Source organism: Danio rerio, chromosome 10 (assembly GCF_052040795.2).
Source record: "Danio rerio strain M-AB ecotype USA chromosome 10, GRCz13ab, whole genome shotgun sequence".
NCBI classification, from domain to species: Eukaryota; Metazoa; Chordata; class Actinopteri; order Cypriniformes; family Danionidae; genus Danio; species Danio rerio.
Window position 1 is genome coordinate 31,667,873 of NC_141030.1, and position 14,959 is coordinate 31,682,831.

A 14,959-nucleotide genomic window follows, 5' to 3' on the forward strand; every position below is an offset into this window, starting at 1 on the left:
TACTTTGAAAGTGCTCAATTATTAAGATGTGTTGACTATTATTATCTGTATAATTGGTTATGACTTTTGAGTCAAGATGTAAAAAAGAAAAAGGGGGAAATTTAAGCTTTTTCTCTTGATTTTTCTAAAACACTTTATTTAAACATACAATTTTCAAAATGCCCTAGCGTTATTTAATTAATGCAAGAACATGCAAATCAATAGTCATATGTGTGAAGCTGTTGCATTGTATGATGTTTATAAACCAATAAATATGTTTATTGTTTTTTTAATTGTTCTGTAGACATTTTTTTTCTAAGCATAGCACAAACCATACCGTACCGCAACCGTTACCCCGTGATACACACAGAACCATGAGTAGACTGAACCGTTGCACCCCTAGTTTGTACTGAACTATTGATTAAATAAATAGTTGATTTTAATATTCTTTAATCTATCAATACATTACAACACCTTACTGCCCCTTAATTTTTGAGAGATAAAATTAAATTAAACATTTAAAAAAAAAAAAGATTTATGCTGATAATAATTTTCTTACACATAAAATTGACACATTGGAAAAATCTCTGATGGATCATAATATAATATAATATAATATAATATAATATAATATAATATAATATAATATAATATAATATAATATAATATAATATCATCAAATGGTTAATGATGATTAAATCACATCCAAGTATGCATTTATATAGGTACATAATATATACATATTCTGTGCATATTTATGTATATTTAACAACATATTTAGCAACAATAACAAACAATAACAAGCATCAATGTCATGAGACAAAAAACTGCAATGTCATGTGAAACAAACAACTGCATATAGTGATGCAACTCCATACGATTCTCTTCTCATCTGCTAGTCGCCATATTTCATTACAAGTTCATTTGAGGTCAAACAGGTGTCCTTTACCTCCCAGCTCCTGCTGCAGTCCTTGAGCCTGTCGGATGAGGTGTTTAATGGGAATCTGGTCCATGAGGGCGGCAGAGTATGATTTGGGTTTCTTCTGCATAAGTGCTGGAAGGAAAGAACATTTGGTTATCAGGCTGTTTGTTAAAAATAGGCCTCTGTGGTGCGGCTCATGTACAGGTGATTTTTCATTGTATTCCAGTTCATTAGCACAGCCAAAGGGCGTCATTACTCCAGAATGATAGAGGAGCAGAGAGAGAGAGAGAGAGAGATTAAATAAGCACGGCACTCTGGTAAGAGCTGTGTGCATAAACAGTGAAGAGGAACCGCTCTAATAACCGATGAGAGGCTTCCAAAGCAAAGTCAAACTGCAGGTGATTGGTGCGAGTTTGAAGCAATTTAATATGCAGAGGAAGCTAAGCTCATCCTAATGTTATAACTGCACTCTGGGTGGCAAGGCAGGAACTTACATAAGCATGGATGCATCAGATTAACTGGGGATGAAATGATTAAGCTGTGTTGCGGAGAGAGTATATTTTGATAATTGAATAGTTTCAAATTAAAACAAAAAGAAAAGGCTGTAAAAGAGCAACAAAGCACATGACGTCTATAAACAAAAACTCAGAATAATTGTTGTTGGGCAACACGGTAGTGCAGTGAGTAGCACAATCGCCTCACAGCAAGAAGGTCGCTGGTTCGAGCCTTGGCTAGGTCAGTTGGCATTTAAGTGTGGAGTTTGCATGTTCTGCCCGTGTTGGTATGGGTTTTCTCCGGGTGCTCTGGTTTCCCCCACAAGTCTAAAGACGGGCTATAGGTGCTATAGGTGAATTGAATAAGCTAAATTGGCCATAGTGTATGCAAGTGTGTGTAAGAGTGTTTTGGTGTTTCCCAGTGTTGGTTTGCGGTTGGAAGGGCATCTGCTGCATAAAACACGTGCTGGATAAGTTGGCGGTCCATTCCGCTGTGGCGACCCCTGATTAATAAAGGGACTAAGCTGAAAAGAAAATAAATGAATGAATGAACATTGTTGTTTTTAATTGATGAATTTGTAATTTGACCAGAATTTTTTAAATAAATGATTAATATACATTATTAATATTGGATTAATTTAAAATTAACACATTCAATCACTGTTTTTAAAATTCTGTAATATGTACAGTGTTCCCTCATTATGACCTGATTCACCTTCCGGCACCTTAAGTGCTAAGTGCAGTTTGACATGCTTATTTGTTTATTTATTTTAACAGCGCATTGTGGTCTGCATCCCGATTGGCTGTAGACCCTTGTCAATCAATCTTCTCCATGTCTCCTAAACAGTACATAATGCTTTCAGCTTCCCAATTTAACATAAATCGTTGATCGCTAGCAGTGTGAGTTCCAACAAGGAAGCAAAAAGGGCAGTAACTGAAGGGTGCAAGACCATTATAAAGGGGGTGACACACCGGATGTGCCGTGCCATGTAATGCCACACATTTTAGAATTGTAAACAGAGTACGCACACTGGTGCCGCAAGTCAGCGGTAGGCATAGGCCGGTATAAGATTATGACGGTATGATAACCTTAGATAAAAGTATCGCGGTTTGACCGTATTGTGCTTACTGCTTTAAAATATGTTCTTTTTAAATTTTTAAGAAAATAACAATAACCTTTTTCCCCATTGAACACAGTGTATTTTATTATAGGAAACATTTAAAATATTTTGGAACAGTGTTGTCCTAAAAAAACGAATAAAAATTTTACACATACCTTAGGAATGGTATTACAGAAAAGTTTGGCGATTTTAAAACCTTGACTTTTCCAAACCACAATATACCTTGAAAACGGTTATCATCCTATGCCTTGTCAGCGACTGTCTGTGGTGCACAGCTAAGACTCAGAACACTGTTCATATTTCTGCCATGCCAGAGAGCACCATCTGAATATTTTCATTTAAATTACATGCAAATGTGCGCGCCCGGCGTGTGTTACTTCCAACTGTTATGTGCACGGCGCATCCATTGTGCGACCCCCTTAAAGATGGACCCTGCTTTAGATTGTGGATCAGTGACTGCAGGAAAACAGAACATTTCGCTGAACGCCAACATTATCCACACAAAAGCTAAAAAGCTTTATGAACTTTTTGCTGACAGCGATAAATGTTTGCGCCTGACATCAGGTTTTGATCTTTGGTTTCGTTCTATAATACAAGACCTTTTCTAAGGTTTGGACTTTGAGAGTTAAACAAGAGAGCAAAGTGTGAAAATGTTAAAGCCTGTCTGAGAAGTGTATAAAGTGTGTAGTGAGGGGTTTTACAGCCTTAAAACATCTATAATACTTAAAATAAAAAGGACTAATAAGCGAAGCGTGTGTAAGGCTGGGGAAGGCTTAGGCCCAATCCCAAACCCCTTAGCATGTCCGTGAAGGGGTAGTGGTGTCCCAATTCTCTTTAGCTTGAAGGTGTAGGGCTAAGGGCAAGGGGTATACACCCCTTCAAACGAAGATTTTTCAAGACCACACTCGAAACGAAGGGGTAAGAAAAATTTCCCAGAATACACTTCCCACAGCTGCACCCGTAAGGAAGGAGATCCACTAATTAGTATTTTTTGTCACTATTACGTATTTCTAGAACAAACAAACAAGTGTTTTAATATATCATAACCGCGTTTGTGTTTTACAATCATTATTTAAAAAAATAAAATAAATGAAAAAATAAAAATAAATAGCTAAAATAAAAACCGCTAAATTCCGCGATTGTCACCCATATAATACGTAGAACAAACAATTTGTTTAAACTCAAAAACATATGCAAAACCTAAATACAAAAAACCTGAGAATTTTCATGTGGTCTAATTTTTTTTCAAAGCTGTATATACACACATACATACACGTACCAAACATCAAATATACTGACCGAGTGTCTTTGTATTAGCGAGCAGAGCTTCCTCATAGGACAGGATGTAATAAAGAATGAGCAACTGGGTGGTGATGGTGTACTGAGAGCGAACTTTCCCTCCGTCTCCCTGAGAGAAAGACAGATTGACGAGTAGATAGAGAGAGGTCACACTGAGGCTAAAGGAAACTGCACTTGCAGGAATGCATGTTTCAAAGCAGCTTTACATTATTAAACAGAAAAATAGCAGTATGCAGTGTAATTCCTCATCTCAATTTAGCCCAATAACAGTCAAATGATGTCAGTACAGTTGCATTGATAATATCACTATACAATCTAGAAATTACAGACACACAAATAAAAGATTATTTCAAGCCTGAAAACAATCATTTGTATCATCATATGTTTTTACCAAAATCTACAGAAGTGTCTTTGAGTGTATGAATAATGTATATACTAAATGTTTCTGTGAGGCATAATTATACCAAGAATGGATTAAAGATCACAGAGCAGCCAAATACTAAATAATTATGATTTTTAAATCTTTACACTTGTTATTTACCAATGAATGCTACTCATTAATCAGCATATATTATAATATTATATGTTGTTATATTATATTATATTATATTATATTATATTATATTATATTATATTATATTACATTATATTATATTATATTATATTATATTATATTATATTATATTATATTATATTATATTATATTTAGTGCTATGCAAAAATTCTTTATGATTAATGAAATCCGAAATAAAAGTTTGTTTTGATATGTGTGTCTACTGTGTATATGTATTATGTATAGATAAATACACACCTGCATACATATATATTTGAAAAACGTTTGTTTAAATTAAGATGTAAAATATCTATGTATATAGTACAAATTATGTATAAATTAAAAAATCTCTATCAATAGTTTTTTTGTATAGTTTTGTTTCTATGTGTTTGTGTGTGTATCACATTTACATAACAAATATATATATATTAGACACATATTTTATGTCTAAACAAACTTTTCGTTTGGATGCGATTAATGACGATTAGTTTTTGACCAGCACAAATTATATTATTCATTCATTCATTTTCTTTTCGTCTTAGTCCCTTTATTAATCTGGGGTCGCCACAGTCGTCGCCAACTTATCCAGCACATGTTTTATGCAGCGGATGCAATTCCAGCTCCAACCCATCTCTGGGAAACATCCATACACACTTATTCACACTCATACACTAAGGCCAATTTAGCCTCAAATTAAATTATATTATATTATTAACATTTGTAAAGGTCTGTAAAAATGTTTCTTTCTAAAAGGTTCTAAAGAATGAGTATGCTGTTCAGATATGAAGATGAATGAAGATAGAATGATTTTTTTCAACAATATATTAACATTTTATTTTATTTTTATTGTCAACATTAATGCAGAAAGTTTACATTTAAATGTTCATAAAATTACTTTAATAAATTTAACTTGTGCTAGTAAGTGCTTTGTGACAGCAATCTATACAATTAATACTTTTATCAAACCAATAAAATCTGAATCTATGATGTGTGCAATTTCCCAGTTCTGTTAAAAAGCTCAAAAAAGCTTTGATTTTAAGCTTTTGATTTCAATAGATTTCTGCTACTGCAGGGTGGTTGATAATCACAGTTGTTTTATTCATTTACTGTTTTATTCATTTTTTTTAGAAGATCTTGTAATCAATGTGACCTATAAAAAGACATTCAAAACCTCAACTCACCCCTGCCAAGCCCTGGAAAACATTAAGGATCTCCTGCTCTGTGATTGGCTGGTTGGTGGCCTCGGGGTTGGTCTTGGAAGCAGGGGTCAGGATGGAGTTAATGTAAACATCAATTAAAGGAAGCAGCTGAGTGTGAAGCGGAGTGGTCGTCTCACACAGCTGTCTGAAAATCCAGTCCTAAAAAAAGCAAGAAAAGAAAGACGGAAGAAGAAAAAGGGCTCTCAGAGAACATTCAGAATAAGTGAATTATCCAATCATCTACCTCTGGCACTTGGGTGATTAAATCATCTTTCCAGCTGAGCAGATCGATAGCTATAACATGGCTTACTGACTCTAGCGGAGGCAGATTCCAGTCTTTAAGGCTGACGATGTAATTGTGAGGAAACATTCTGATCAGCCGGCCAATGCGCTACCACATTCAAAAACCACATCCTTAATTAAATCAATGGAGTGTCTTTCCATGAGTCAGGAGAGGAGCCAGCCAGTCAAACAGATAATAGAACCCAATGGATTCAGGTCAATACTAGCACTGAATGGAGTCAACAGAATAATGCAGTGTAGTTAGCGTGGGGCAGGGTTTTAAAGGTGCCCAATGCTAGAATTTTCAGGGATTAATCACTTTTTGCCATGGTCAATAAGTGTAAAGCTTATAAAGCATCTTTAAAAAATGAGGGGGCTGTTAGGTTGTTTTTAATTTGTTAAATGATTTTTTATGTAAAGGAATCTGTAAATACAGTTGAAGTCCGAATTATTCTTAAAAAATAAACGTGCTGTTGTTATTTATTAGCCCCCTGTATATTTTTCCCTAATTTCTGTTTAATAGAAATACGATTACATAACATTATTACATATACATAATAGCTTTAATAACTAATTTCTAATAACTGATTTCTTTTCTCTTTGCTATAATGACAGTACATAATATTTCACTAGATATTTTTCATGATACTACTATACTATACTATAGGTTAATTAGGCAAGTTATGGCAAGTTATTAGGCAAGTTATGGTTATTAGGCAAGTCATTGAATAACAATGGCTTGTTCTGTAGACAAATTAAAATATATTGCTGAAGAGAGGTAATAATTTTGACCTTAAAATGGTTTAAAAATTAAAACTGCTTTTATCCCAGCTAAAATAAAACAGATAAGACTTTTTCTAGAAGAAAAAATATTATAGAAAGTGCAGTGAAAAATTCCTTGCTCTGTTAAAACTCATTTAGAAAATAATTTAAAAAAAAGAAATTCACAAAAGGGCTAATAATTTTGCTGCAAATGTATCTACATTGCTATGATTGCTTTCTTAACTGTTGTTTATTCGCCACTAATTTTTAATGCATGTTTAAAGAAAAAGTGCTGCACATTTATATTATTCCTGTATATGAGCATGAATAGTAAGTTACTGGTTGCTATGTGGAGTTGATAATAACAATAGTTTGTGTATTTATACAGCTCATTTAAAAGAGCGACAACAACCAAAAAAGAAATAATGAAAAAAAAAAATGAACAAAAGAGAATGCAATAGAAAATAAACTGATGATATAATTTAACAACAGAATACCTAAATCAGAACAGAACAAGCAAAAAAAAGAACATACAGAGAAGAATAGAATAGAATAGAATAGAATAGAATAGAATAGAATAGAATAGAATAGAATAGAATAGAAGAACAGGAGGTAAAAAATGAGCAAACAAGTGGATCACAAAGCAGTAGAGCAGAAAATAAAACAAAAAAGCAAACAGACAAAGATGTAAAAAAAAAGAGAACACAATGGAAAAAAGAGATGAAAGGCACAATAGTAAGTGTAAAATAGTAAAAATTTTATGGAAACAGAAAAAAATAATGAAATAAAATAAAACTAAAAAAATCTAATCAGAATAGAATTGAAAAACAGAGTTGAAATTAATATAGCATAAATTATATTCACAAAATACAAGAAGTCAAAAAATACATCGAACTTGTGCTGTAATTATGAAGTTATTTTTTGATAATTAATTTCCTAACAAGCCTAATAAAACAATTAATTTGAAATTATAAGATTATGCTACAAATATTTATTACCTGTCAGTTTGATTTTAAGTAGATCGACTGAAGATTCTTCTTAATGTTTACATTTTCAGATAGCAAAAACTTTATGCTCGTTTTTTAAAGTCAATAACAATAATTATCTAGTTTAAGAATTCTACATACAACATCTACATACATACATACAATACATATTTATCATTTTTATACATTTCTTTCTTAATTGTTTAACTATTTACTAAGAAAATACACTAACTTAAAAATATTTTAATTTAATATCTAAACAATAAAAGCCATTAACCTACATTTTACAATTTTTCACTTTGTCTGCTTTTTAAAATCTTTTTTTTATTGTTTTATTTTTAAAATGTTAATTTGAATATAAAAATGGCCAAGATAATATTGTGCTCAACAGGAATTCCTTAAATAAACTGCTTATAGTGACCCCCTCTCTCCCTATCACCCAATCAATTTGTGCATAATTTGTAATCATGGTGACATCATCCATAGTAAGAGATCAACTCCGCCCCATCTTAACTTAAGACTTTTCTATATTTCTTAGTAAAATCTGGTCTCAGAATCAGAATGTGAATCTGTTTTAAGAGAAAACTCCTTTATTGCAAAATACAGGCTCAGAAGTCTAACAAAACAAAAACAGCACAGTAAACATGAGGAGATTCTTGGTGTTACCTTTATGGACACTTTGTGTTTGGTGAAGGCTCTGCTTCTCAGGAGCTGGTATATGCAGTGGATGGGGAGGAATCCAGTGATGTTAGCACTGAGGTTATTAGTAACTGCCACTCTCACTGCATGTGCTGTGACCACCTGTGACAACACAAACATCCACTTAATATCAGCCTTTGTGCAGCGATTGATACGATACTCAACAGATGCCTTATCCATAACGACAAAAAAGCGCTTTGTTTCCATTTGTTAGATTGCTGCTTTCGACAGATGGCAGGCATGAGATTCTCAAAGTTATCTGCTAGGACAGGATATCTATAATAGTGCATGTAATAATATGACAAGCTGTTCGTAATTAAGATGTTTGCTCTGGTGCCTACACAGATCTCACAATATGTCAAAGTGATCGCACAAACACAGAGACGTACAAAACATTCTTTTTATTAAAAGAGGCTAGTGAAAGCCATGGTATGCTTCAAACTAAGTTCTTTTTCAATCTTTGGTTGAGGCCAAAAGAAAATTGAAAAGGCTGAGTGATGGTATATAGTGTTTTGAATGTTACGACACCCCTGCGCTGCAGCAGTTAGGGTTGTAAATGTGTCACGCTGCTCAAATGTACTACTAAAAACAACAACAATGAGGGCTGTGAGAGAAAAACTGTTCATATAGGGCCACCATGACATGCACAGTGCTATCTATTTGACATGGACAGATATTGAAAGGTATAATGTTTAAGACTTTATCAGACGGGGCACGATGTGGTAGTGCTTATCTGTTTTTGTGCCTTTGGAATTAGATGCTTCGTTTCCGCTGAGGACTTAGAGAAACTTGTTCATGCTTTTATCACCAGCAGGATGGATTACTGCAATAAACTCCTTATTGGTCTTCCCAAAAAGACAGTCAGACAGTTGCAGCTCATCCAAAATGCTAATATGCTTACTAAATACAAACCCAACAGATCCCTCAAATCATTAGGATCAAGTAAATTAGAAATTTCACGAGTTCAGTCTAAGCAGGGTTAATCAGCCTTCGGCTACTACTCCCCTCGCTGCTGGAATCAGCTTCCAAAAATGATCAGATGTGCTCCAACATTAGGCACATTCAAATTAAGACTGAAAACACATCTGTTAAGCTGGGCCTTTACTGAATAAGCATTGTTCTACATCCGACAGATCATACTATTATGTCTTTCTTTTCTTTTTAAAACCTCTTTATAAACATTTTAATTAGTTTTTATCTGTTTTAAATCATTTAAATTCTTTGTTGTTTTTATTTTCTTGTTTCTGTAAATCACTTTAAATTACCATTGTGTATGAGATGTACTATATAAATAAACTTGCCTTGCCCTTTAAAATCTCTCATCTGTACCAGCTCTGTTCCTCTAGTTCAGTGGTTCCTAAACTTTTAAGCTAGCGACCCCAAAAAGCCAATGACTTGCGACCCCAATATCCTCTGAGGTAGTTATAAATACATAAACCTTGCACATAACAGAGCACACATACCCATTAGCCCAAGTCTACTCATCATTTAATTTTGAAGAATGCCACTCACAGACCATCCTCCATGTTCAGTTGTGGCCTGTATTTATTTTTAATATACATGAGTGCTGTAAAGGTGTCAGAAAGTTTAACCTGGTGCCATAAAATCAATGTGCTGTGTCTTAAATATAAAATAAACAGCCCAGGGGTCACAAAAAAAATTCTAATAATAATAATAAATAAATAAATAAATAAATTGAAAGGCTGGTGGCTTTTTATTTTGCATGTTTTTCGTTTACATGTTATGGATAAAATATTAAAATATGGTAAATCTAATACTTTAATAAAACAAATGGATGGTTGGAAATTACCAAGCGACCCTTCCCCTTATCATTGTCCCGCAACTTCCCAAAGGTTCCCGACCACCGCTTTGGGAACCACTGCTCTAGTTTATTCATGTTGTTAACTAAGTGTTGATTTGCTGGATGTTTTTCTCCTGTCTGAATCTGCGTGGATACGAAGGAAGTCAAAGAAGGCGAAGCTTCTAGAACACACCCACTGATTACGTAATCACGAACTAATGGTAGCTCAAAGGTGTTTAGGACCAAAACAAATTCCCACAAAACATTCGCTTTGGTGAGCGGTTTTAAACTGCTGAAACTAATTTTGTTTTAGTTGGATTTTGTTCAAATTGATGCCATTTCAGTGCTTTATTTATTTAGTTTGAAGTATACCGGGGCTCTTGCGATGAGTGCTTTGCATCACCATTAAATCACTGAAAGAGGCACCTGTTCTGTGAAGATTTCCTGAGTAAAAATGGTCTTCATTTTGCTTAGTGAACTGGGTTTGATGGCAATCTGTAGAAAAACAAAGAGTTTAAGTCAGAAAACAAATTCCAAGACAACCAAAATCAAGACAATAAGCAGGTTTTTCATACCAAAAGTGACTCATTCTGGCTAAACAAACCCTCCATGACTCATCTCCCTGTACCACATCAATAATGTACAACTCTGCTAAGGGCAATTACATATCACACAGACAAGCTTTATCCTTCTGTGGGATGTGCATGTTCTTGGACGCTAACAATCAATAAATTCACCAATTAACAGCATCCTTCAGAGACGTTTACAGTGCCGGCCAAGGGTAACGGATGTTTCCACCTAGAGGACTATTTCTGGAGTTTAACCAATGTTGGCATTTAAGCCCAAAAGTAAACAGGACTAAGTACACCCTTTGTTATGAGCTAAATTGGACTTTATAGAGGAACAAACAAAAACCTAATATCTCTGGAGAGCCGCACTGATGGATAACCCTGACCTACTGCTGAAGGCAACAGCTTTAATGGTTATGACAAACAAAAAACTAATTAGTTCAATTAAAAAGCACTTTTGCCTAATATAAGTTCAAATACAATCTTTTTACATGTTGAGGTAGACAGTTCAACAGACAGCTCAAATCTCTTATTAGGTATATTTGTTTAAAATATTTGTACTTTGAACTTAATCCCAGTCTCCAACCTTTGGCAGAAAGGATACATTTTAGCTACAGCTTCATAATTTATCTTAGTAGTCTTCTGTAAAACAAATCCCACAAGGACAAAAACATCTATGACTTTGGAATGTATCTTTAAATTAATTTATGTATTCCCTATTTACTGTATACTCTAACAAACTATGTTATTGTATATACTACTGTTCAGAATCTAGGGTCAGTAGGAGTTTTATTTAATTTAAAAATAAACAGACAGTAAAGTCATTTATAGTGTTACAAGATTATAGTGCTCATTTGAACTGTCTATAAAGTTTAGTTTTAGTAAGATATTTAAATATGTTTTTGGAAAGAAATACTTTCATCAGTACAATACTTTTCTATGTTACAGCTGAAAAGTTTACTTGACCATCACATAAAAACAAAAGTAGAGAAGACAAATTTAAGTCCTAATATTACTTCACACTATTAACATTGTCAATGTTTTTTTTTCTAATCAAATAAACGGCTAGCTAGAGCTGTACAATTTGGAGAAAAAACCTAGTTGCGATTTACCTGATCAAAATTGCAATTTGATGTGCTGCTTTTAAAGCAAGCACCAAAGAAAGACCAAGCATAACCATAAAGTATGTTACATTATGTTTCTGTTTATTTAAACACTTTTTTTCTAAAGAGTTGTCAGTTGTAATGACAAATTAAGAAAATAACTACAGTATTTTAAATTCAATTAAATAAATTATTTTTTTAATTTTATATAGAAATAGAAAACATTTAAAACCTTTACATTTAGATTGTGTTACATATTTCATATTGATTTCATGACATTCACGGTGCATTGACAAATGCTTTCCATACACAATTTTACTTCATAGCACAAGATTTCTTATATCTGAATGTAAAATTTATAAATACATTTATATTTAATTTGTAATAGAACTTTGTCCTTTAATATAAGCAGTCAGATATATGAACTGTGCTTTTAATTTGACCTGCTCAAAGAAAACACTCTTTTTGAATGGCTCAAACAAAACTCAAGTACATGCACAGAATAACATGAGCATTTATAGCAAATGAACTAATGTAAATATCCCGCTTGCTATTTGAGTGTTGTCGAGCGATATCTTAAACACCTGTGATGGGTCACTGCGTTCCCGTGCTCAACAGAAAGGGCTGCGATTGGCTCTGTCAGTTAGTGCAGCTCTGGCGTTATTCATCGATGAAGCAAGGCAGAGATGGAGCTTACAGTTTTAATTTTATCCCCATAGCCGTGAAATAGGGGCTGGTGGATTCTGCAGTAACAGTCGTCTGCTTTGTAGGTAATGTTATTTGGATCGTTTTAATTACTCACCTCCCTCGCCATAGTAATAATCGAAATACCCTTTTCTCTTTTGCGAAAATTGTGTTAAAAATCACACTTTTTCAACTCACGATTTTGGTTTAAGATTAATTGTGCAGGCCTACGGCTAGCTGAATAAAATACAAAAATCTCACCAACTCAAAACTATTATAAAAAATAAAATAAAAAAATCACAAAATTAAAAACATACAAAAGCCAGGTTTATTAAACACATACGCACATGATGCATGCACACACAGCATTTTAACTTCTGTAAACTCCACACACATTGCAATCAACGCAGCATATCAAATAACAGGCATTTAATGTTATTTTAAAACGCAGCCTGTCAAAATTGATTGGTTGATCGGTTTACAGATGTGTCAAATGCTGACCAACTGATGAGCTTCAACTCACCTTCATTCCAAGGGTGGAGCAAACCAGCTCAATGATGGCACTCAGCTGGTTGCTATGGAAATACATGGCCACCAGTAATAGCATCTCTCCAAAAGAGGCCGACACTCCGGCGGCACTAGAAAAAAAAAAATAAGAGGAAGAGAAAAGGGAGAAGGAGGAGGGAAACGGGTTAAAAATAGTCAATGAAATATAAACACTCTTATTATACTGAAGAAACCGATACACAGCAACCCCCAGGGCCACTACAGTGAGCTTAACATCTATGATAACACTAACCACAAACACACACACACGATCGTGCACTGATGGGCATTTATCTCTAAATTTATAGAGTGTGGATAAGAGCTACAATCACAGTGGGTCACGAGGAGCGCAAAGCTGCAGGAGGGATGACTTATAACCCATCAGCTGCTTATTAGTTATTAAATTGAAAAAGCCTGTCAGTGCCTAACCTCAGCATAACCCCATCTGTTTCCATTTTATCATTCATGCTCTTTTCGCCCCTTTTATAAGCATAAAATTGTGTAATGGATCGAGATTTGAGCATGTTTCAGTGTAAATGTTTTGTGCTTGAACCATTTTTTCTTTGGTTTTATATTAGGGCCTGTGGTAGTAGACTTTTCAAAAAACATCCAGTCCTATTGTTTTGATGACAGCAATAATTGACATTACTACTTAAGACCATAAATACCAGTCATTTTTTTGTTCTCTCTCAAGACTAGTTTATACTCAACGCCAAGGGTCACTAATCTCGGTCCTGGAGGGCCGGTGTCCCTGCAGGGTTTAGCTCCAACTTGCTTCAACACACCTGCCTGGATGTGTCAAGTATACTTTGTAAAACCTTAATTAGCTGGTTCAGGTGTGTTTGATTAAGGTTGGAGCTAAAATCTGTAGGAAACTGGCCCTCCAGGAACAGGTCTGGTGACCCCTGCTCAACGCGTTCGCAATTACATAAAATATGTTTTTTCTCCATTTATAGGTTTAAAACTGACGTATATATTACAATTTTGAATTTAAAACAATTTAATAGTTACAAAACTATATTGAAAAAACAAATTATTTCTTTGATAATGGGTTTACAATATACTGATGGCCTATTTTTCTAGGCTTTACAGGTGATAATAGTCAGAAATGTTGGACCATTATTGACTTTTTAGCATACAAGTAGAAAACAGAAACTAGCCAGACAGTAATGTGTGAATTGTGGAGTGATCTAAATCTAAAAGAGATCTGTATTTTTAAGTAAGTGTACTTTTTTTGCTTTTATTCTTGCCATAATAAAAATATATTTGTAGAGCAACCCATGCTCTGTTGTCATCAATACTTTAATAAACTTTTAATAGGTAGAACTGTCTGAGATATGAACAAAAGCAAGTGATGCATCAAAGTTTGATTTTAAAGAAATCTTGAACAGTTATAAAAATCTTTAGAATCATTAAAATCATTTACAAAAATAATAAAAATAAACAGTTTAAAAATCAATAATTCAATAATATTAATGATATGATAGTTCCGGAAACTTTCTACTTCTCTGTTAATCCGTCTGATTTTATGGTTGGTTTTCTTTGACCACCCCCTGTCATTTTAAAGAAAATCACTATTGCGGACGTGTCAAGTATAAAAACCTCATCCGTTTTGTAAGGTGCATGCGCAGTCAGTCAAGCGAGGTTCGTGATGTGGCGCCATGCGAAAGTTTAAATTCATACAAAATAATTTTTTTATAAATGGAAAGGCTCATCACCTCCAACATTTAAACACTGGACTAAAGATATGTTTAACATAAAATTAGAAAAACTTTGATGTTTTATAAAAGGGTCATATAAGAGACTCTATTACTTGCCAACTGTTTTTAACTTTTGTGGAGAACAAGAAGTCTGAAAAACTCATATCTGAAATAAGAATTCATGTCTAGAACAGACGCAAGTCTGCATGCGCAAGATGAAACTCATTATTGCAGGACATGAAGAATGTGAATATAAATCA

At 33.8% G+C, this 14,959-nt stretch overlaps 1 protein-coding gene across 1 annotated transcript in view; it reads right to left on the reverse strand.

Annotated features, from left to right (window-relative positions):
- Positions 1 to 14,959, reverse strand: part of ints2 (integrator complex subunit 2) — a 57,999-nt gene that overhangs the window by 14,952 nt on the left and 28,088 nt on the right. Inside the window, 6 exon segments of the mRNA NM_001020542.3 lie at positions 929 to 1,033; positions 3,816 to 3,924; positions 5,550 to 5,726; positions 8,264 to 8,398; positions 10,524 to 10,592; positions 12,977 to 13,091. Of these exon segments, the coding sequence (NP_001018378.2) occupies positions 929 to 1,033; positions 3,816 to 3,924; positions 5,550 to 5,726; positions 8,264 to 8,398; positions 10,524 to 10,592; positions 12,977 to 13,091 (710 nt within the window).